This window comes from Protobothrops mucrosquamatus, unplaced genomic scaffold (genome assembly GCF_001527695.2).
Source record: "Protobothrops mucrosquamatus isolate PMUCROS unplaced genomic scaffold, P.Mucros_1.0 scaffold1812, whole genome shotgun sequence".
NCBI lineage: Eukaryota > Metazoa > Chordata > Lepidosauria > Squamata > Viperidae > Protobothrops > Protobothrops mucrosquamatus.
Window position 1 is genome coordinate 112,646 of NW_015387948.1, and position 24,993 is coordinate 137,638.

The following is a 24,993-nucleotide window of genomic DNA, read 5'->3' on the forward strand; positions in this document are numbered from 1 at the left end:
AAGACGCCACACGCTTCTTTTGTTTCACTTTGTCTTTCCGGGATTCCTCCGACGCCGGATCGCCCGTGCCACGACTTGACAGATCGGAAGTGGAGTCCAAGGAGCGTCGGGTCGAATTCCGACCCGATCACGCCTAGCTTACGGATTCCCCGGGATCAGGGCAACGGACGGGGTCCTCTGGACATTCTTCCTTTGACTTCCGATCGATCCCCACCCCCTACCCGCCATCCGCCCCGAACCCGGATCGCGCTCCCGAACCAAAAGCATCACAAAGCAAGCTAGCAAACAATCTGGGTCGAAATCTGCTAAAGGTTTTGTTTAAGAGAAATCTACTTTTCTCTTCTTCTTCTTTTTTCCCCCCGGTTTTTGGCCCTCCTTTGCTCAAGCGGGGAGGAAGTGGGCGGGAGGGGGAGAGAGGGAGACCGAGAAGAGCGAGGCAAGGTTTCCCGCTTCTCTCCACCACCACCCCCCTCGCCAAGATAGAAAGGCGCGTTAATCGTGCTTTTTAAAGAAACCGGGGGGGGGAAGGCTGGAGACACCCCCACCACCACACACACACACACACACACACACACACACACACTGAAAGGCTCCCTTTCGTCTCTTGCGGCGTCCGGTTCCTTCGTGGGAAAGGAGCAGCCCGCTCGCCTCCCGCAGTGAAGCGCCAGACAGCCCCCCCTCCCCTCCCCTCCCCTCCCCGGGGCTCCCTCTCTGCCGGCTTACCTTGACGAACAGCTCGACCTGCGGCTTCTCTTCAGCCATGGCTGAGGAGGAGGAGGAGGAGGAGGAAGAGGCTTCGGCGGACGGCGAAGGGAGGCTCGCGGGGACCCAAGGGGCGGCTAGGAAAGGCGGGCGAGGACCCTGGAGCAGCGCCGAGAAGGCGACTCTCGCAACTTCGCCTTAACTTCCCTCCGCTACTCCGGCCACGCCCAGGAACTGAGCCCAGCCAGCCAGCGGGCCCTGCTGGCTCGGCCCCCCGAGGAAGAAGGAAGGCGCTCGGGCCGGGGCGCCTTGACTCGGGACCCGCCGCTCGGAGGCGCGTCCAGACACCGCCGGTGCTTCGCTCTCTCTCGGCTTTCCTTGAAAGCGGCGAGAAGGTGGCCGGAGCAATTCTTTGCCCGGCCTTTGGAGGGGCCGCAGAGGACCCGGGCTGGGAGCGTAGGAGGGGGGGTCTCTTTTGTCCCAGTCGGGCAGATTTCTCTCTCTCCTTCCTTCCCTTCCCTTCTTTTTCTTTCTCTCTCTATCTCCTCTTCCTTTCTCTCTTTCTCTTTTTCCCTGTCTCTGTTTCTCTGTCCTCTTTTTTTCTCTTCCTCTTTTTCTTTCTTTTCTCTCTCTCCCTCTTTCCCGTTTCTCTTTTTCTCTGTTTTTTCCTTTCTCTCTCTCTCTCCTCTTTTTCTTTCTCTCTTTCTCTTTCTTTCGGGGTCTCTTTTGTCCCAGTCGAGCAGATTTCTCTCTCTCCTTCCTTCCCTCCCTTCCCTTCTTTTTCTTTCTATTTCTCTCTGTGTCTCCTCTTTCTTTCTCTTTTTCCCTGTCTCTGTTTCTCTCTCTTTCTCTTTCCTCTTTTTTTCTCTTCCTCTTTTTCTTTTTCTCTCTCTCCCTCTTTCCCGTTTCTCTTTTTCTCTGTTTTTTCCTTTCTCTCTCCTCTTTTTCTTTCTCTTCCTCTTTCTTTCGGGGTCTCTTTTGTCCCAGTCGAGCAGATTTCTCTCTCTCTCTCCTTCCCTCCCTTCCCTTCTTTTTCTTTCTATTTTTCCTCTGTGTCTCCTCTTTCTTTCTCTCTTTCTCTTTTTCCCTGTCTCTGTTTCTCTCTCTTTCTCTTTCCTCTTTTTTTCTCTTCCTCTTTTTCTTTCTTTTCTCTCTCTCCCTCTTTCCCGTTTCTCTTTTTCTCTGTTTTTTCCTTTCTCTCTCTCTCCTCTCTTTTTCTTTCTCTCTTTCTCTTTCTTTCCTTTCTTTTTCCTTCGCTTTCTCCCTCTTTCTCTTTTCTCTTTTCCCCCCTCTTTTTCTCCTTTCTTGCATATGTTTTATTAAATATTTAGCAGCAATAGGAACTAATACTATCTACAGTAGAACAAGGACAACAAAAACAAAAAAACGAAAAGAAAAGACTCCAAGTGCAATAAGAAAAAGAATAGAAGAATAAAAATAATAAAAAAAATGAAGTGGCTTCCGATATTTTTCACACTAATTATAAGTAGAATTATACCTTAACACACACACTCTCTCTCTCAAGTTACATCATGGCTTTCTTCTTTCTATAATCTATACTGTTTAATCATCCAAACCATAAATCACAAATTCATTTTTTTTTTCATTTGTATGCAATTCGGGACTTTGGTCACCAAACCCCCCAAAAAAGAATACAAATATTGTCCTTTTTCTAATCAGGGAAATTTATTTGTCCACCTGGGCACGTTCTGTCAATCTCACCAACCAATGCTCTCTGGTAGGTAATGCCAAATCTTTCCCGTCAAACAGGTTTCTTAAGCACTAGCAACAAGACTCAAACCTGCTAGACCTGTTTGGCCACGGGTGATGATGGATATGCCTTTAAAAGCTGAGAGCCAAGAATCTCTTTCCAGTTTTGGAAGGGTTACAGAAAAGACCCACCTGGAGGCTTATATGGCCTGGACTCAAAGGAGCTATTGCTAGTTGTAAATCGAAGCTAGTAGGCCATTTCATCTAGTACACAGGGCTAGAAACTTGATTTTTTTTCTCTCCTGATACGTATAGTTCTCAATGTACAACTGGTCAATTAAGCGGCCAAAGTTAGGATGCCCCCCCCAAAGGTATTTATGACCTTATTCTGAAGTTTTGAAAGTGTCTCCCCTCCCCCATGGTCATGGGACAGCATTTTGGAAACTTGCCAACTGGCCTGCATTTACAGACATTTGTAATGTCCCATGGTCACCTGACTAAGATTTACCACATTGCTCAAAACCAGCATTTACTTCTGTTTTTTGGCAAAAACCATCCAAAGCAAACAATGAGTTTACTTAATGACTGTGGCATTTGCTTAACACTGCAAAAAGTCATAAAATTGGGTCAGCCACATGATGACCTGCATAATGATGATGATGATGATGATGATGATGATGATGGAAGGGACCTTGGAGGTCATCTAGTCCAACCCCCTGTTCAGGCAGGAAACCCTATACCACTTCAGACAAATATGACCATCATGACTCCCAGCCATAATGGGCAGGCTCCATTATGATTGTAAGTCAAGGACTATCTGTTCAGTTATGGCTCACAGTCCCAATTCCAATTCAGTTATGGCTCCACAGTCCCTAAGCTGGTTGTACCTGTTTAGAAAACCTTGTAGCTGTCATAATGTAAATGCCATTAACAATTTTAGAAGTATGTTTTGAAAACTAGATTTATACACCTCTATCTGCGTGAGAGGATTTTGTAATGATCTGTATCAGATGGCAAGGTGATGTTTTCCCAAATGCCCCACACAAATAAACTTGATGTGATACTAAACTCAGAATACAATAAAATGTCATTTCTTCTTGAACAGTTTGACCAAATGTTGCATTGTCACTGAGGGCCTATTTCTGAATGGTTAGCCAGCCTCCGTTAAATGAAACATTAACATTAAAGGCCATCTACATTCTACTTTTACAAATACCATGGACCATAAACAACAAGCATAATTATTTATGAATTTTCTGTGGTGTCTAGCCAGGTTTTCTATTGGACTTTTATTCCAATTTTCCTTTTCTCCCATCCACCTTTTTGAGAGGAGGCTGTCTTCTATTCTTCTATTTCATCCCATCATCGTTGTCAAAGTTATTATGCCTTCAGCCTTTCAGCAGGACAAGAATGGAGAAAATGTAAACATGCAGTTGCATTCAGCAGAATAAGGAAGTGCAAACAGAAGGAAACAAAGACCTGAGTTCAAAGGAAATAAGGCTTCAAAAATGTGCAGGATTTGAACTATGGCTGGATAAAAATTCTGTACCCACTTTTCGCCCTGCTCAGAGGCTGTCATCAGTTGGTTATGATGCTGTACCAATAGTATAAATTCAGATTTAGTTCCTAGAGGAGGTTTATCTAAGATAGCCTAGTGGTGAAAATGCTTGCCTCCAATTCAGAAGGTTGAGAGTTCAATCCTAGGTAGTATCAGATGTTTCTCTCCTAGGGTGCAAAGTAAAAATATCTGCTGTGAACTCCATGTGGCATCAGGAAGGGCATCCTGCCAGTAAACCTTCAACTCCATCCAGTCAGGCCCCGACTCTACCCCAAATTAAGGGATTACAAGGTCATAAATTGGGAGTTAGTTTCTGGAAAGTTAGTTCCTGGTTACTAACATTGTAGAACAACCTTACCTAAACATTATTATTTATGTACTTGTAAGAAGGAAGAGATTTTCTACTGCAGGAATACACAGGTAGTACTCCACTACCTAAACCAGAATTTTGGTTAAGTGATGTCATTAATTGTGTGACTACCAAATTTTATGACCATTTTTACCATGGCTATTTTAGTGAATCATCATCATTGTTAAGGGAATCGTGTGGGCGTAAGCGAATCCGGCTTCCCAATTGACTTTGCTTGTTGGAAGCCAGCTGGGAAGGTTGCAAATCACCATTGTAAATGTGAGCTGGTTGCCAGGCACCTGAATTGTGATCACGTGACTGCAGGAGTGGTGCGATAGTTGTAACTGTGAGGATGAGTTGTAAGTCACTTTTCCCGAAGCCATCGTAAGTTTCAATCATTGTTAAACAAACGGTCGTAAATTGAAGACTGCCTGTATATCTGAGTGGAAAACACCTTGCAAAGCCTTCTCCAGACTGGGGCTTGTAATATGTGTTGGACTATAACTCCCATCTCCTGGTCAAATAGTGCAGTGAGGGATAGTAACATTTTAAATTCAATACATCTGGAGGGCATTAAGCCAACAAGGGCTGGTGTGGAATCGCATGTCTTACCGCAGGAATCATTCAGAAGAAAGTCTGTCTTCCCTCATTTTGGTCATATCACTTCACAATGTGCTCGAATCTCAAAGTAGCTTTGAACAGACAGCCAAAGTTCATTTTATTGGCTCCACTGCCATTAGCTGGGTTGTCAGAACAGGCTAAACCAAACACAAACAAGCTATGATGGTGGGGCATGCTCATCATAAAATCATTCTACAAATAACACACATTATTTAATTGTGTTGCTTGCCCCACTCCCAACCATGTGCAGAATTTGTGAAGTAAGCTGAAGTCAACTCTAGACTTAAGGAAGACTTACATTCCAGCTTCACCCACACATATGAGCTTCCTATAAGTAATTCCAAGTCAACTTTTTGTAGCCCATCTTTTCCCAGTTTAACCCTCACAAAATTTTCACCCTCTATAACAGGGGTCCTCAAACTTGGCCCTTTTATGACTTGTGGACTTCAACTCCTAGAATTCCTCAGCCAGCGTGCCTGGCTGAGGAATTCTGGGAGTTGAAGTCCATAAGTCATAAAAGGGCCAAGTTTGAAGACCCTTGCTCTATAATCAATATAAGCCTATGTAGGCTTGGATGAAGTTTCATCCAGCCCAAATCTCCAGCAAGCCCATTTTACGGGTTGTGATGAGGACTGAAGGAATGATGCTGCGTATGCCACCTCAAGCTCTTTGATAAAATATAAATATTTGTGTTTCTTCAAGACCAGCCAACCAAACTATTTTAATTGTCTTCTCCTCTGCCTGGGGCAACTTTGGAATTAAAGTTCTTATCAGGCCTGCTAAGCATTGCCATAGGACAATTCCCAGGGAAATAATCTTAGAAGACCTTTATCAAGATTCAGAAATGGACAAACACTGTTAAGGAAAGGCAGGCAAACTTCTGGTTATTTCCAGAATGACAGCTATGTTAATCAGTTTCAGCAAACACATATAAACCACTAGCCTTGTAGCAGCCTAAGGATTGCATATACAGTAATGTGTGGGGCAAAACATTTTGTAGGTGGAACTTCATTTCAATCCCAGAAAGTTTAAACCAAGGGTGTTCAAGCTTGGCAACTTTAAGATTTGTGGACTTTAACTCCACAGCACTGGAATCCACAGGTCTTAAAGTTGTCAAGGTTGGATACCCCTGGTTCAAACTATAGAGTGTGGTTTAAACCTGCAGCATTTGAAAGTCTACCTATTTATACGCCAAGATTAGATCTGCCATCATTTCTCAAGACTGACCCACAACAACCTGGATATGACAAATGGATCAGTGCCCAAAGCTAATACTTGCAACGGCAACATGCCGACTACATGGGGGACAATTCAATTCTCAACGAAATTTTGTCACTTGCAAGGTGGGAACATGGAGCAAAGGAATCCAAAGACCAGGTTTGTCCCAACTGTTGAGGTGGGGTCCCTTAACATTTTGTAGGAATTGGTGATGAAAATATTCCATTAAATCCTGAAGTATGATTATTCTGTACTACATCGGCTAACTCCCTTTAGTTGGGCTGCTCATGCGTCAGAAATTATTTGGAAGAGGTGCTCTGGACCTCGCCTCATTGTAGCCCTCCCTGTGCTGTTCATTCAAGTAAACTGGATCTTTTTTTAGGGTTTCTATCCCATTGGGGGATGGATCTTTTTTTTAGGGTTTCTATCCCATTGGGGGGTGGATCTCTTTTTAGGGTTTCTATCCCATTGGGGTCTATCCCATTAAGGAATCTACTCAATAAGGTGAATGCAACTACGAAGACAGGGTCCTTGAATGAAGAGCAGAAAAGATTTATGAGTGCATTAGGTTCAATGCTTCTGAATTGTATTATTCAATTCTGGAAACTTAATGGTGGATATACAAATATGATAAACAGTTAATTGTCCTCTCAAAAGGCTACATTCAATACAGTTGATAAAATGGACTAGGGTTTAACAAAAGCTTATACGGTAGTTAGTTTTTAAGAGACAAGATACAATTCTGCGCTACTTTACTGTAAAAAACTTAGTCCTCTAGGAAAAAATGTGTTACTCTTGTTACTGAGTTAGCTGAGTGTGTTAGGACAGGAAGAAGTCAGTTTTCAGGCAAGGAGTCCATTGAGAATTTGAACAGCCTGGCGGCTTCAGATAGAATAGCTGCCATGGGAGATATTATTGTTTAGAATAATTTTTCAGAAAGCTAACTTAGTCATCCAGAATGCTACTTTGTGGAACCCAATGGCAATCTTTGAAATTAAGCTGCCAATACTATGCTTCCTAAACTTATTTTATTAAAAGAAAACTTTTAAAATTTACATGGGTCATCCGGTCTCGGTAGACCAAGGGACCTGTCTGGAGGAACATAGGCATCTACAATCTACTCCTACACTACACCATGAATCATTTGTATAGATAAACTTTTAATGCTTTTCCTACACAAAATATGTAAATTTGACTTGGACCAGCCTGTACAAGAGAATGAGTCCGTTATGCTTCCTCCTGATATGGACGTCTGTCTTACTCAGAAATTCACATGTTTCGCGGAGAATTAGAGTTTTAATTAGAGGTTAATTAGCCCAGCCTCCATCTCTACTATTCATGTCAGTCTCGATTCCTGCTGACTGCAACTCCATGCAGTTGTTTTGGCAACATTTTTCAGAAGTGATTTGCTATTGATTTCTCGCTAGAGCGAAGGAGGAGTGACGGGGGCAAAGTCACCCAGCTAGCTTTGTGCCTAAGGCGGGATCAGAACTCACATTTTTCCATTTTTTTTTAACTTGATGCATTTAACCACTACACCAAACAGGTTCTAATTGATGTTTCTACCATTCCTGAAATGGCACTCATTCAGCTTCTAGGAGCCACTTGGTGTTATGACTGAGGCACCAACCTAGAACCTGGGTGACTGTGAGTTCCAGTCCTGCCTTAGGCACAAAACCAGCTGGGTGACCTTGGGCCAGAGTCCCTTTCTTTCAGCTCCAGAAGAAGACAAGGGCAGAACATTTCCCAAAAGTTGTCAAGAAAAGTGTAGGGACTTGTCCAGGCGATTCCAGGGAGTCAACACTGATGTAAACACACACACGCACACAAACAAAAGCTACAGGGACAATTGAGAATGCCAATTAATGTGTACAAAGTGCATTTTCCTCCTTGTAGAGTTAGCTTTCCTCCATATACTGAAGTGGAGATAGATATGATGTTTTAAAAGTTAACAAATCAGCAAGATTCATTAAGGTACTAAAAATTATTTTTTTTTAATTTGTTAAATTTATTTGAAAATATTCTATTATCCCCAGCTTGCCATGGAGCTACTCTGGGTGACTTACAAAAATAACATGTTAAATAATGAATAAACGAATAAATAAATGATAAAAAATGTAAAATAATAGTAAAGGAATAAAACAATAAACAATGGAAGTACAAATAATGTACCTCCCATCGGCCTGTACGCTCCCACAGGGTTGGTCTCCTCAGGGTGCCGTCGGCCAGACAGTGCCGGCTGGCGACCCCAAGGGGGAGGGCCTTCTCTGTGGGAGCTCCCACCCTCTGGAATGAGCTGCCCCCAGAGATCAGGGTGATCCCTGATCTCCCTTCCTTCCGCCGCGCCCTTAAGACATGGCTATTCCAACAAGCGGGACTGGCCTAGGGCAATTTTTAGAGGGGTTTTAATCATATTTTAATTAGACTATATTTAAATATTTCTTCTTAATTAATTTTAATTCTGTAATTGTTATTTATGTATTTTTAATTGATTGTCAGCCGCCCTGAGTCCGCAAGGAGAAGGGCGGGATATAAATTTAATAAATAATAATAATAAATAAAAAATTTAAAAGATGAGTGGAGGGGGAGCAGGAAGGTGGGGAGATGGGGGGCAATTAATTATGGTCGTATCTAATATATATATAATACATACATACACACATTATATAAGGTCCAAGCTCCAGCAGATTCTGTTCACAGTTAAACAACCTCTTGATGCCCTGATCAAAGTCAGAAACTCTCAGAAAGAGCCAGGCCTGGATTGGGAACACAAAACCCCCTCTATCCCATCCAATGAATGGAAGACTGATGGCCAGCAGCCACAACCTTTTTAAAACAACCCATCATTCATTTCCTGGGTTTTGCAGGAGAAAGAAAAAACGTGGAGCGGAAGAACAAAAATGGCCCAGCAATTCTGGCCAGAGATATTGAATGTGGCGCGGCTTTCTCAAAACGTCCTCCTATTACATACTACAGTACTACTAGGAGGCACCGGCACGCAGAAAGCAAGGGAAAGAAGAAACGGATCCAGGCCAGGTTTTCCGAGGAGCTGAGAGGTTTCCGCCCATATTTCTCTGTTTACTCTATGGTTCAATTTAAGAGAAAGTTGGGAGAGGGGAAGACGCGAGGCGAGATTAGAGGGCGACACTAAAGCATCCATTTGGGGGGGGGGGGTGTCCCGTCCTCTTCTCGTTCTTTGACACCTGCCTGGGTTGCATTGTTTAACAAGATGCTGTGCAGTTTCCTGTTTCACGCTTAAACCTTCCTCCTCTTTATCTTAAAGCAGGGGCCTCCAAACTGGGCAACCTCAAAGACTTGTGGACTTCAACTCCCAGAATTCCCCTGCCAGCCCATCCCCCAACGACCATGGTGATTCGCTTTAAGACTGCAATGACTGACGGTCAAAATTATGGGCACCATTGGGGTCGTAGGTTGAGGCCCTATCTGTATATGCATCACAATGCGTATTAAAAAGCATTGGGCTTTTGATCACATGGTCACAACCTTCTGTTTATACCTGTTTGACTCCATTAGGGTTGTCCCAGGCTTCTGTTGTTAGAATCCACAGTTTGATGTCCATTTAAAGGATTTTGAATTTTTAAAGAATTCTAGTCCAGATGCCAGATGTGGAAGGAATAGTATCACTGGAATGAAACCTTTTCAGAATAACCTACAGAATAATTAACCCCTCATTTTTCTTTTCTGGGCACAACCATTGTCTTAAGGTTGAAACATTTAAACTTATACTCTTTTACATTTATACTACACTGTATCTGATCAGTCTTGATCAGGATGACAAGCTCTGCAAAAAAAGGAAACGGGAGTCTTTGCAACACTGTTGCTCCATGGGCTCATAACTAGATGTTTTAAAGCAGGGATGTCCAACCTTGGGGTTATTAAGATTTGCCAAACTTAACATTTCCTGCTCTGGGAAAAAATAATATATTTTTTCCTTGCCACACACATTTCTGATGCTATTCCACCATTGCTGTGATTTCTGCCACCTACTCCCCCACCCCCTCCTGCCTCCCCAATCAAACAAAGATGAAAAGATGAGGAGAAAAAGAAGAACAAACATGGTATGAACAGAGAGAGACAGATCACATCCTGAATGCAGTTAAATTTGAGTCACATGTCTGAAAAACAGTTCATACAAAGGGTGAAACGTATAAATGTCTGTCATAATGAGCATGTTGGGTGAGTTGTTTCTTTCAGGGATGCATAGATAGACAGACAGACAGACAGACAGACAGATAGATTAGATAGATAGATAGATAGATAGATAGATAGATAGATAGATAGATAGATAGATAGATAGATAGATAGATAGATAGATAGATAGATAGATAGATAGTGACATAAAATCCTTGAACTCTGGGATTATATAAACCAGCTGTTTATTGCTAAAACAATGAAAAACAACAAAACAACTATTTACAAATCTAAAACATTATTAGGGAGATAGATAGATAGATAGATAGATAGATAGATAGATAGATAGATAGATAGGTAGGTAGGTAGGTAGGTAGGTAGATAGATAGATAGATTAGTTTTAAAAATGTACATTTTTTTAATGTACATTGGCAGAAATTGCAGCAATTGGCCTTGAAACAGCTGGCAGGAAACATCTGCAACCTAGTTCCCTCCAGATGCACTGGGCTGTAATTTCCACAGCTCCTAGGCAGCAGATAAGGTTTATCTTGTCTGGCAAAGCAGTTGCCTATATAAAGCTTAGGAAAACCAACTCATCCTAAGCAGGCTGTGCCCAAAATAATATGATTGTTACCAGAAGATCTGACAAACCAGAAATGGTCCTCACCCATGGCCTTTTGCTCTGCCTGTGAATGCAGGAGCACTGGGGTGGGGGTGGGGATTCTGAAATCTAAGGCAGATCACACACACACAAAAAGCAACCCTTCTGGCTCTAAACCATAAAAGGCCACAACAGTTACAAGAAGCTGTTTTTAACACAAAATGCACTCCATAGCTCTTTCAAGAAGGAAGTCATGTGCTTCCTCTGAGTGGCTCCTTTTAACAGCTTTAATACGCCTCAGATCAGAGGCTGCTTTCAAAAAGCAGATCATTGTAGTTCTCAGGTAGCAATGCTCTAGCATGGCGGCCAAGCCTCTCTAGGAACAGAGCCCATGAGTTGGCTGTGTTAGAGAATCATAGAATCACATGTGGGTTCCCTTGAGTGAGATCCCTTTGGTTTTTTTCCAAACAATTTTTATTTTGAATTACAAATGGAAAGGAGAAAATATACAAACTACAAAAAACACAGAAATAAAATAAAAAGAAAAGAAAAAGTGTAGAAAATAAAAAGAAAAAAGAAAACATGTAGCTGAGATGAAGGGGGAAAATACTACAGGTAGTCCTTAGGACTGATCAAGCTATTCTCCAAAGCACCTGAAGGCAGGACAAGAAGCAACGGATGGAAACTAATCAAGGAGAGAAGCAACCTAGAACTAAGGAGAAACTTCCTGACAGTTAGAACAATTAACCAGTGGAACAACCTGCCTCCAGAAGCTCCAGCACTGGAAGTTTTTAAGAAGAGACTGGACAGCCATGTGTCTGAAATGGTATAGGGTTTCCTGCCTGAGTAGGGGGTTGGACTAGAAGACCTCCAAGGTCCCTTCCAACTCTTATTATTTATTCTGTTCTGTTCTGTTCTATTCTACTCGCTTAGTGACCATTCCACGTTAGCACCTACCTGAAAATGGGGACATGACCCAGATCCAAAGTTCCAAAAGTTGCACCCCTACCCCCCTACAAGTGTAGTTATGACTGCATTTTGGGAACTCAGCAACATGGCCACATTTAAACTGCTTAGAGCATCCCACAGTCACATAACTGCATTTTACAATGGCTTTACTGAAAACCAGCACATGTGGTTTTCAGCAAAACCACATCATGGTGGACAATGGATTCATTGAATGCCTATGGCGTTTGCTTAAACCACAAACAAAAAAAAGTCATAAAATCAAGACAGTCGTGTAACTGACCCTTTTGGGGATGGTTAGGACTTAAGACCTTAATGGGCAAACTTCATTGTGATCATAACTTGAGAATTGCCTGTACGTGTGAGATTCTCATGTATTCTCCCACAGTTTTCTTTGTAATTTATGTTTGTTTTAATTGGTTATTTATGACCAGGGCTTTTTTTCTCGGAGAAAAGGTGGCGGAACTCAAACCTGGCCACGCCCTCATCAAACCCTAGGACCGCCCCTTTAGAGAACAGGAATGCAAGTAAAATTTGGGAGGGGCTATTTCCGGTGTGGGAGGGGCTATTTCTGGTGCGGCCGGCCCGGAAAAAGGTGCCGGAACGCGGTTCCGCCGCGTTCCGGCTGAAAAAAAGCCCTGTTTATGACTGTTCTAATTGTTGGTTTTGTTGCTCACCATCCCAGGGTCATGTGAGATACATGGCTATATAAATTTGATAAGTAAATAAATACATAAATAAACAGTAAGCTCCTCAGCTTGAGTTAGCAATCTAGAACTAAGGAGAAATTTCCTGACAGAACAATTAATCAGTGGAACAACCTGTCTCCAGAAGTTGTGAATGCTCCAGCACTTTTTAAGAAGAGACTGGACAACCATTTCTCTGAAACATATAGGGTTTCTTGCCTGAGCAGGGGGTTGGACTAGAAGACCTCCAAGGTCCCTTCCAACTCTTATTATTTATTCTATTCTGTTCTGTTCTATTCTACTCATTTAGTGACCATTCCATGTTAGCACCTACCTGAAAATGGGGACATGACCCAGATCCAAAGTTCCAAAAGTTGCACCCCTACCCCCCTACCCCTGCCAAGTGTAGTTATGACTGCGTTTTGGGAACTCAGCAACACGGCCACATTTAAACTGCTTAGAGCATCCCACAGTCACATAACTGCATTTTACAATGGCTTTACTGAAAACCAGCACATGTGGTTTTCAACAAAACCACATCATGGTGGACAATGGATTCATTGAATGCCTATGGCGTTTGCTTAAACCACAAACAAAAAAGTTATAAAATCAAGACAATCATGTAACTGACCCTTTTGGGGATGGTTAGGACTTAAGACCTTAATAGGCAAACTTCATTGTGGTCATAACTTGAGGATTGCCTGTACGTATGAGATTCTCATATATTCTCCCACAGTTTTCTTTGTAATTTATGTTTGTTTTAATTGGTTATTTAAGACTGTTCTAATTGTTGGTTTTGTTGGTCACCATCCCAGGGTCATGTGAGATAGATGGCTATATAAATTTGATAAGTAAATAAATACATAAATAAACAGTAAGCTCCTCAGCTTCAGTTAGCAATCTAGAACTAAGGAGAAATTTCCTGACAGAACAATTAATCAGTGGAACAACTTTCCTCCAGAAGTTGTGAATGCTCCAACACTTTTTAAGAAGAGACTGGACAACCATTTGTCTGAAATGATTTAAGACTGTTCTAATTGTTGGTTTTGTTGGTTTCCTGCCTGAGCAGGGGGTTGGACTAGATGACCTCCAAGGTCCCTTCCAACTTTTTTATTATTATTATTATTATTATTATTATTATTATTATTATTATTATTATTATTATTATTATTATTTACTACTACTACTACTACTACTATTATTATTATTAAGACGCTAGCTGCATTTCAATATCCTGCTAAGAATATACAGTAAGAATATCCTGCTAAGAATATACAGTATTTGCAGCGTTGACACCTACATTTTAAATAAGTAAAGGCATCCTTGGAAATGCCACTGTAGACTTGTCTGCAGGGATACAAATAGAATACTTTATTGTCCAAGTGTGATTAGACACACAAGGAATTTGTCTCCGGTGCATAAGCTCTCAGTGTACATGCAAAACAACATAATAATCCTAATAACAAAGGATAATAATGCTAATAATGCTACCAATGGAGGAGGTAGTGGAACAGATGAGAAGGATAAAAGTAATACAGTCATACTAAATGAGTAAATATACTTAGACATAAGACAGAATGTGATTTGCCATTTCCATCTTAGGTACAAGTTCTTGGTGGTCTCTTATTCAAGAAGGAACCAGATTTGAATTTTTTAAAAGTTTTTTTTTATCCCACCTTTATTACTTTTTATAAATCACTCATGGCAGTGAGCATACTTAACATTCCGTCCTCCTCCTGTTTTCCCCACAGCTGCAACCCTGTGATGTGGGTTGGGCTGACAAAAACTGACTGGCAGGCTTTCATTCCTAAGGTGGGACTAGAACTCACCGTCTCCTGGTTTCCAACCTGGTATCTTAACCACTACTAGATGGTATGGGTTCTCTGAGTTGAACTTTGCTGAAATGAGCTGATGGAGCCCCATCAAGCTTGGCTAGACACTGCCCCCTTCTGAGACAACTTAGCTAATTTTATTTACTTTCAAAGATAGTAAATTGGACTTATTTTGATTCTTTTTAACTACGTACCTTGGAAACTCACTTTTCTTATATTAATACTGTATAAAACCGTTTGCTTTCTTTCTGCTTGCGCTTCCCACCTCCCAAGAGAGTTGTCTGTTTCACTTAAGGAATGAGAGATTCATGTGAAAGCAGAATATTGTATTTTCAAAACTGGACGATTAATGATTGCATCATTACATCCTTCTCAACATCGTTACCATCACTTAAATTTATATGCAACCTGACTCTCAGGGACTCAAGGCTTCTTTCTCCCTTTCATCCTAAAGCACTTGGAAGCCGTAGTAGCGCCCAGCAGAGACACACAGGGCTCTCTGTAACCTTTCTCCTCCTTTCATGCTAGGAACTATGGCTTGCTCAGTTTGGGTTTGACATGTTGTGTGAATTCAGCCTTTGCGGTTTAAATGAAGGCATCACTTTGGGTAGAATCTCCAAAATATGAAAACTGCAGACTCCAAGGCTTCAACACTTCTAGCCATCTTCTCCCCTGCCTTCTGCATTTTTTTTTAAAAAAAATCAAACTATCTACAGTAGGCTGAGGAAATACTCTGGAAACAGGAAACCTTGCAGATGATTTTGGGAATTTGGCTGGACACCCACTTGTCTCAAATTGTATAGGACCTCCTGCTTGAGCAGGGGGTTGGACTAGAAGACCTCCAAGGTCCCTTCCAGCTCTATTCCAATTAGATTAGCCCAGTGATGGCAAACCTTTCAGAGACCAAATGCCCAAAACTGGCCCCGCCCCCACCCTGCCTGCCCACAGGGCCACTCACCGCCTCCAGGGCCCGCCGCAGATTGCCATGGCGGCCCAGCAGCGCCATGGCGGCCGTGCCCTCTGCCCGCGCCCTGCAGCATCATCTGCGTACGACGAGGCGTGAGGGCAGAGTCTTGTCCATGCTGCCTGGCTGCCATGTCCTTGGCTGCGCTGCTCCGTGTGGGCCACGCTCGGGGGTGACTCTCCTCCAGGGGGGCTGCTGGTGAGGAGGGGGTCGCGGGGGAAGGCGAGGCTGGGGCAACGGCACGTGTGCCCACAGAGAGGGCTCCGAGTGCCGCCTCTGGCACGCGTGCCATAAGTTCGCCACCACTGGATTAGCCCAATGAAAAGAAAGAGTAGAGGTGACATGATAACAGTGTCCCGATATCTCAGGGGCTGCCACAAAGAAGAGGGAGTCAAGCTATTTTCCAAAGCACCAGAAGGCAGGACAAGAAGCAACGGATGGAAGCTAATTAAAGAGAGAAGCAACCTAGAACTAAGGAGGAATTTCCTGACAGCGAGAACAATTAACCAGTGGAACAGCTGGCCCTCAGAAGCGGTGGGTGCTTCATCACTGGAGGATTTTAAGAAGAGACTGGACAGCTACTTGTCTGTAATGGTATAGGGCAGGGGTAGGCAACCTCGGCTCTTTTATGACTCATGGATTTCAACTCCCAGAATTCCTGAGTCAGCTACTCAGGAATTCTGGGAGTTGAAGTCAGTGAGTCATAAAAGAGCCGAGGTTGCCTACCCTTGGTATAGGGTCTCCTGCTCGAGCAGGGGGTTGGACTAGAACAGTGATGGCGAACCTTTTAGAGACTGAGTGCCCAAACTGCAACCCAAAACCCACTTGTGCATCGTCGGGTGCCGGGTGGGTGTGGCCCATTGGCTGGGTGTGGCCATTTGGGGGGGTGGCCATTTGGGGGGGCATGGCCAATTGGGTGGGCATGGCTGCGGTGGTAATGGCAGACTGGGCGGGACTAAAAAGTTCAATCAATCAATTCCAACTTTGCAAGATCTTTTTTTTCCCGTGAGAAGTTGAAATTGACTGATTGATTGAACCTTTTTTTGGGGGGACATGGCGGCGGAGGCCTAAAGCGAAAAGGTTTTACAAAATCATTCTAGCTGAAGGCCTAGCACTGGGCCGACAGTGTGCGTGCCCACAGAGAGGGCTCTGAGTGCCGCCTTTGGCACCCGTGCCATAGGTTCGCCACCACTGGACTAGAAGACCTCCAAGGTCCCTTCGAACCCTGATTATTCTGTATTCTGTAAGTCAGAGAAGGGGAAAAGAAGAGAAAGAGAAGAATTGATCTTACACTTCGGGTAACAACTTCCAACACGCAGAGGGCGAAAACTCTTCCCCCCCCCCGTCCCTCCCCTCCCCTCCCCGGTCACTCCACTGAGAGGAATCCACCTCATTAGCAGAGCTGCTAATCGTCTGGCGTCCAGGGTGATTATCCGAGAGGGTCATCTGACTCAATCCCATCGGATCTTCCGACTGGGTCAAACCAGAGATCTCTTCACGTCTGACTGCTGGGGCGGGCAGAGAAGGAGAAAGGGAGAACCGGGGAGCTTTCGTTGGCCGGTCTTCTGCCTCGACTAACCCGTTCGCCGGCGTCCTTTCCCACCGAGCCCGGTTAACTCCGATTCCGCTCAGCAGAATTATTGCATCCTTCGGGGGGGGAAAAAAAAAAAATATTGGAGCTTTCCAGTCTCATCCCAAGAACTTCCAACTTTCTTCGTCCCTGCCAGGGGGGGCTGCTCAACACCCCCCCCCTCTTGGCCCAAATCTAAGCCCCTCCGCCTTTTGGGGGTCCCCCACCACCATCCGGATGAATTCGGGGGGGCTGGCGACCCCTTCTCTTCCCCCCATCGCAGAAGACCCTCCTCCGAGCGGAGCCCGCCTGCCCCGCCCCTTCCTCCAGAGTCTCCGGATCCTCTTCGAGATCTTGGACGACCAAGGCCAAGGGAGCGTCCACATCTCGGAGATCGAGAGCCGCTGGGGGCGGGGCGGCTCCGGGGTGGCCCCCCGAGAGGACCGAGAGATCCCAGCCGGGGTCCTGCAGGCTCTCCAGCGAGTGGCCGAGCCCTGCGGGGGCTTTTTAAGTTTTCCCCGCCTAGTGGCCGGGTTGAGGATTGCCCTCTTCCAAACCGAAGAAGGAGCAGCAGAGGAGGCGGACTGGGGAAGCACAGGAGCTGCCCAGGTGAAGAAGGCGAGTCGGACACGTAAGTAGAACAGAACAGAATAGAGCTGGAAGGGACCTTGGAGGTCATCTAGTCGAACCCCCTGCTCAGGCAGGAAACCCTATACCACGGGTAGGCAACCTTGGCTCTTTTATGACTCGTGGACTTCAACTCCCAGAATTCCTGAGCCAGCCAAGCTGGCTCAGGAATTCTGGGAGTTGAAGTCCACGAGTCATAAAAGAGCCAAGGTTGCCTACCCCTGCCCTATACCATTTCAGACAAATGGCTGTCCAGTCTCTTCTTAAAAACTTCCAGGGTTGGAGCACCCACAATTTCTGGAGGCAAAGCTGTTCCACTGGTTAATTGTTCTAACTGTCAGGAAGTTTCTCCTTAGTTCTAGGTTGCTTCTCTCCTTGATTAGTTTCCATCCGTTGCTTCTTGTCCTGCCTTCAGGCGCTTTGGAGAATAGCTTGACTCCCTCTTCTTTGTGGCAGCCCCTGAGATATTGGAACACTCCTATCATGTCCCCCCTCGTCCTTCTCTTCGTTAAACTAGACGTATCCAATTCCAGCAACCGTTCCTCATATGTTTTAGCCTCCAGTCCGCTAATTATCTTGGTTGCTCTTCTCTGTACTCTTTCTAGAGTCTCAACATCTTTTTTACATCGTGGTGACCAAAACTGGATGCAGTATTCCAAGTGTGGCCTTACTAAGGCATTGTAAAGTGGTATGAACACTTCATGTGATCTTGATTCTATCCCTCGGTTAATGCAGCCTAGAATGGTGTTTGGAAATTGGGGTGGGGGCTGTGTTTTCTGAAAGAGGAGCAAAATGAAACAGGAGAAATGAGAACATCTTGAGATGGCCACTGACATCCAGAGATGGGGTGGCAAGAGATCAAAGGGGGACTGGACTACAGCTAGTCCTTGAACTTACAACCATTCCTTTAGTGACCGTTCAAAGTTACGATGGCACCGAAAAAAAGCGACTTATGATCATTTTTTTAACACTTATGACCATGGCAGCATCCCCATGATCAAAATTTGGATGCTTGTCAACTGATTCATACTGATATCAGTCACGGTGTCCCGGAGTCACGTGATTCCCTTTTGCGATCTTCTGACAAACAAAGGCAAAGGGGAAGCCAGATTCACTTAACAACCATATTAACTTAACAATTGCAGTGATTCTCTTAACAACTGTGGCAAGAAAGGTCATCAAATAGGGCAGGGGTAGGCAACCTTGGCTCTTTTATGACTTGTGGACCTCAACTCCCAGAATTCCTGAGCCAGCCATGCTGAGGGGAAAAGGAGAGGTTTCCAAGCTGAGCCATGCTGGCTCAGGAATTCTGGGAGTTGAAGTCCACGAGTCATAAAAGAGCCAAGGTTGCCTACCCCTGAAATAGGGCAAAACTCAGAACAACTATCTCACTTAGCATCAGAAGTTTTGGGCTCCATTGCGGTCATAAGTCAAGGACTACCTGTATATAATCTTTAAGGTTATTCTGCAATTTCAGAACTCTTTGAGTTTCAGATTAAATCCGGAAATAAGCGAGATAGGAAGTCATGACCCTGCTGGTTTCTTACGGGGGACTCTTCCTAAAATGTTCAATTTGCTGGTTCTCCCCTATTTCGCCTTTGGAGCTTTTGCAAGCCTCATTGCAAAAACTGTGCTGGGTTCTGGCCATCCATCCAGCCTGGAAACAATGGTCGAGCCCAGATTGCACAGAAGGATATCTAAGTGGCAGAGTTTAAGAGGGGAAAGCGTTCCCGTTTTCTCTGCGGGAAATTCATTTAGATTGCCTTCTGTTCCTTTCCAACTTGCTGGATCAATAGGCCTGCAGTTGAAAATTGGGACGCTGACATCTGAGATTAGGGACTGGCAGAATGGACGAGTGCCATGCCTTTAAATAACAGGAAAGTAGGCCAGAAAACGGCTAATTAAAACAAAACGCCTTGAGCTGGAAGAGTTTATTTTGTGGAGTGCCATCAGGCAAGGATAAAAAGAATAGATAGCAATTTGGACTACATCTCTATGGAGATTCTCAGTCATCCAGGTCACGGTGGTCCCAAAGGTGCTTTTTCAAAAGGCAAGTGGACTTTTCTTCGTTTGTTTCCTTGATCTGAAGAAGCTTCTTGGATAAGAAGCGAAAAGTCTTCAAGGAAAAACACAGTCCAGTTGTGTTTTTGAAAAAGCCCCTTTGGGACAATTTGGACTGCAGGAAAAATAATAATAATAATAATAATAATAATAATAATAATAATAATAATAATAATAATAATAATAATAATAATAATAATAGTAGTAGTAGTAGTAGTAGTAGTAGTAGTAGTAGTAGTAGTAGTAGTAGTAGTAGTAGTAGTGAAGTTGGAAGGAACCTTGAAGGTCATCTAATCCAACCCCCTGCTCAGGCAGGAAATCCTATACCATTTCGGACAAATGGCTGTCCAGTCTCTTCTTAAAAACTTCCAATGTTGGAGTATTCACCGCTTCTGGAGGCAGGTTGTTCCACTGGTTAATTGTTCTCACTGTCAGGAAGTTTCTCCTTAGTTCTAGGTTGCTTCTCTCCTTGATTAGTTTCCATCCGTTGCTTCTTGTCCTGCCTTCAGGTGCTTTGGAGAATAGCTTGACTCCCTCTTCTTTATGGCAGCCCCTGAGATATTGGAACACTGCTATCATGTCCCCCCTCGTCCTTCTCTTCATCCAGCAGGTGAAGTTTTTTTATGGCATGGGAAATAATATTCTACTGGGGTCCCTTGAAAATGGACCAATACAATACAGGTAGTCCTCTATTTACAACAGTGCATTTAGTGACCGTCGGCAGTTACAATGTCCCTGAAAAAAGTGACTTGTGACTGTGTTTCACACTTAACACAACTGCAGTTTCCCCGTGGTCATGTGATTAAAAGTCAGATCCTCATATTTATGACTGTTGCAGGGCCTTGGAGTCACGTGATCACCTTTTGCGACCTTCTAACAAGTAAAATCAATAGGGAAGCCAGAGCCACTTAACAACTTAACAACTGCAGCGATTCACTTAACAGCTGTGGCAAGAAGGGTCATCAAATGGGGCAGAATTCACTTAACAACTGTCTCACTTAGCAATGAAAATATTAGACTCAATTATGGCCGTAAGTTGAGGACTACCTGTAACCTAAGTCTTGAGATGAGTGGTTTGCAGTCTGGTCTAATTTTTCACATGATCCTGTGAGCAGATAGCAATAGCAATAGCACTTAATACTTATATACCGCTTCACAGTGCTTTATAGCCCTCTTTAAGCGATTTACAGAGTCAGCATGTTGCCCCCAATAATCTGGGTCCTCATTTTACCGAATTTGGAAGGATGGAAGGCTGAGTCTACCTTGAACCGGTCAGTATCAAACTCCTAGCAGTTGGCAGAATTAGTCTGCAATACCGCATTCTAACCACTGTGCCACCACGGCTCTTAATGTTGAACAAATCACAATTTTTCTACTCTACAGGGTTGTTGTAAAGACAAAACCAGGAAATAAGTAATATACGTTGCCAAGATTTCCTAGGAAGAAATGAACCCCACCCCCCACCCCCCCGCAGTACAGGTAGTCCTCAATTTACAACCAGGGTTTTTTTTCTCATAGAACGCCCAGAACGGAGTTCCGACACCTTTTTTGGATGGAACCCGCAAGGCGGGTTGTATGACATGTGTGAGTTCCGGCACCTTTTTTTTTTTTTAGAAAAAAAGCACTGTTTACAACGATCCGTTTAGTAAATATTCAAAGTTTCAATGGCACTGAAAAATGTGACTTATGACCGTTTTTCACAGTTACGACTTTTGCAGCATCCCAACTGTCATGTGATTAAAATTAGGATGCTGGTTCATATTTATGACGGTTGCAGCGTCCCGGGGTCATGTGATCCCCTTTTGCGACCTTCTGACAACCCAAGTCAATGGGGGAAGCCGGATTCACTTAACAACCGTGTTACTAACTTAACAGTTGCAGTGATTCACTTAACAACTGTGGCAAGAAAGTTGCAAAATGGGGCAAAGCTCACTTAATAAATGTCTCACGTAGCAACATAAATGTTGGGCTCAGTTGTGGTCGTAAGTTGAGGACTATGTAGAATCTGGCCTGTTTTCTGCCCTGCGTTCAATCTAGATTGATTCCGAATAAGCAGAAGAAGATACTGTATACTGTGACTGAGATGGGTTTTTCAAGGTGAAAAATAAAGTTTCTTCTTCTTCTTCTTCTTCTTCTTCTTCTTCTTCTTCTTCTTCTTCTTCTTCTTCTTCTTCTTCTTCTTCTTCTTCCTCTTCCTCTTCCTCTTCCTCTTCTTCTTCCTCTTCTCCTCCTCCTCCTCCTCCTCCTCCTCCTCCTTCTTCTTCTTCGAAAAAGATATCTTGAAATTTGAGCATTTTTATAGTGTTACCAAGTCAGACAGCATTTCTCCCTCCCTTCCTTGTAATATGAACTTTGGTTTTAGATACAAAAAAAAAAAAAAAGAGGTGATCACACGGACCGTGCAAATGTCAGAAATTCGTGCCGGCTGCCAAGCGTCCGAACTTTGATCCTGGGATCATGCGGATGCTGTAATGGTCGTAAGCGTGGAAGCTGGTCCTGACACACTTTTTTCCGTGCTGTTGTAACTTTGAACAGTCACTAAATGAACGGTTGTAGATCAACAACTTCCTATATTTAAATTCTCAGGGAAAGCAAACCTCTCTGGTCTTTTGCCAAGCGTGGGTCACAGGCACAACACTGCTGCGGTCAGTCTCCTCCCTCTGTGATCTCTGTTTGAAGCTATTTCCCTTGACTTTTTCTCCAAATTAAAAGGAATAAAGCTAGCAGATTTCATCTGCCTTTGGGTTGTCCTTGGGCAGTTTCAGGAGAGGGGGGAGGCGGGGGGGAAGAAGACTGCCATTGTGAATAGATTTGCAATACTGGCGAGTATGTATAGTTTGGGTGTAGGATGAGGGTGAAGATTCGTTCTCCGGGCTTGTGGGTTGGTTTCCGAACACTTTGTTACCAGGTTAGATAACCTCTTCAGTGGCGTTTAGGGCAGTGGTGGCGAACCTTTTAGAGACCGAGTGCCCAAACTGCAACCCAAAACCCACTTATTTATCGCCGGGTGCAAGGTAGGCGTGGCCCACTGGGTGGGCGTGGCTGTGGTGGTCATGGCAGACTGGGTGGGTGTGGCCAAGGTGGGCGTAGTCACCTCGATGTTGCTCGTGGGGAGGGGCAGGGCAGGGTGGGGGGAGATCCAGGGGGTCTCTGGCAGGTGGGGCGGTGGGCAGGAGGCTTGTCCTGTGGGGTGAAGCGAGGCAAGGTGAGGCAGGGTGGGGATGCCATTGTTGCCAGGCAAGGCAGGGGCCAGGACGGCTGCTGCCTGACACCGCCGGCCCCCACACACAGAGGCCAGTGAGCGCATGGGGGCCGACAGTGTCCGTCAGCAGTCACAGCCTGCTAGCCCCTCGACCAGCACACTCTGGGGCTCCGCAGCCCGCCACCAGCAATTCGGAGAAGCCGCCTCTGAGTTGGAGGGCCAGCCGACAGCTGAGGAGGCGATGCAGTGGGTCGTGCCTGGGAAAAGGAGAGCATGCGAGGCCGGGAGGGATGAGACGACGGGGAGGGAAACCAGCCATGCTGGGATGCATCCGGCCACGTGGGACCTCGGCAAGTTAGTGGGTGGCTGGTTGAAGAGGGACGGTTGCCATCTCTGGGACATGGCACACGTGCCCACAGAGAGGGCTCTGAGTGCCGTCTCTGGCACACGTGCCATAGATTCGCCACCACTGGTTTAGGGGAGGTCAGTGTCAGTGTTCTGACACTGACCCATCACCAGACCCTCACTTGACACACCCACACCTGAAGCCCTTATAAACAGAACATCGACACTGACATCCCCTAAACTCCGCTGAAGATGTTACCTAGCCTGGTAACGAAACGTTCAGAAACCAGCCCGTAAGCTTGGAGAATGAATCTTCACCCTCATTGTGGGTAGAGCTCAGGATGACCTTGACCTGCATCCATAGCAGGCTGGCGACCAGATGAAGTCAGTGTCGTGGGGACATGTCAGAAAGAAGGTCCTACTTGGGCCACAGTTAGGTGGAAATTGAGAAAAGACCTATGAGAGGATAAGAGAAGTCTTTGCAGTTGCAGAGACAAGAAGAAAAAGACAAATACTACAAAGAATAAATCAGCGGTTCTCAACCTATGGGTCGTGACCCCATTTGGGGTCGATCGACCATTTCACGGGGGTCGCCAAGCAAGGCTGTCCGCCATTTTTTCCCCCTTTTCCGGCGGGTGCCTACCTCCCTTGAGCTGGGCCAGCTGGTGGTCGGCCTGCTCCGTCTCTGCCGCTTGCCAGCTACGCCTCGGCCGGCGCAGGGGGCGGAACCACGCATGCGTGGCGCTCCCGGGCAGGGAAAGTCCTCGACTTATGACAGGTTGGGTAGTCCTCGACTTACGACCAGTTTAGTCCTCGACTTACAACCGGTTTAGTCCTCGACTTACGACTGGTTTAGTCCTCGACTTACGACCGGTTTAGTCCTCGACTTACGACCGGTTTAGTCCTCGACTTACGACCGGTTGGGGGTCGTGGCATTAAAAAGGTTGAGAACCATTGGAATAAATCAACAAGCCAAAAAGCGAACAACACAAAGACCAAAACACTTTCCCACCAGCCATCAGCATCCAGATGAGCATAGATTAATTCCAGTGTTAACACCAGACCGACAGTCAAGAAGTACACAATGTGCCAATCATTGAACTGCCGAACGAGCTAACAGTAAACAGACCAAACCAAAGAACTTGTAAGACCACCTCCACCAACACTGTCAGGGCAAGCCCCTAGAATATAATCCTACTCCTTACTAGCACTGATGACGTTACCTAGTTTGGTAATGAAATGTCTGTGGTTAAAACAACCAAGGACCCCTCATTTTAACCCTGAGCTACAAATATCCTCCTTTATTAGGGCAAATACTAGCTAGGGAGGTGATGGACTAACTTTCCTTATCTTGCTACAAAAGCCTTCTCTCCCCCACCCGGCATTAACATGACCCCAACAAGCCGACAACATACGGCCAGGGATTGAGTGGACCTAAGCCGGGCTCCCCAGGATGTAGAGATAACCAATCCTCTTACCAGCTGCTCTGATCCAACTTCCCCCCATGATAAGGAGCTTTCCTTAATGGGCCGTGCAGAGACCGGAGGCTGGCAGGGTGGGAGGGGGATTAGAAAACAGCAGAAAAACAATTGGGGGGGGGCTTTCCTTTCTCTCCCAAGTATTCATTCCTTCCGGTAGCAGATGGGCTTGCCTGTTCTGCACTTTCTCCATTGGAGACCCCCTGCCCCTAGTCACCTCCTTATCCCGAATGGATTTGTGAAAGAAAGTTCAACACCGTAATCTATCTTTCTTCCTTCCTTCCTTCCTTCCTTCCTTCCTTCCTTCCTTCCTTCCTTCCTTCCTTCCTTCCTTCCTTCCTTCCTTCCTTC

The 24,993-nt window shown here is 44.9% G+C and overlaps 2 protein-coding genes across 2 annotated transcripts in view; one reads left to right on the forward strand and one right to left on the reverse strand.

Moving 5' to 3' along the window:
• CLIC1 (chloride intracellular channel 1) overlaps positions 1–925 on the reverse strand; it is a 49,560-nt gene extending 48,635 nt beyond the window's left edge. The window contains exon 1 of the mRNA XM_015823252.1: positions 724–925. Within this exon, the coding sequence (XP_015678738.1) occupies positions 724–762 (39 nt within the window). The 5' untranslated portion in view covers positions 763–925. The remainder of the gene's footprint in view (positions 1–723) is intronic.
• A 16,241-nt stretch (positions 926–17,166) lies between these two features.
• The window catches only part of LOC114923074 (suppressor APC domain-containing protein 2-like), a 28,029-nt gene continuing 20,202 nt past the window's right edge, over positions 17,167–24,993 (forward strand). The window contains exon 1 of the mRNA XM_029285526.1: positions 17,167–17,560. Coding sequence (XP_029141359.1) covers positions 17,167–17,560 — 394 coding nt within the window. The remainder of the gene's footprint in view (positions 17,561–24,993) is intronic.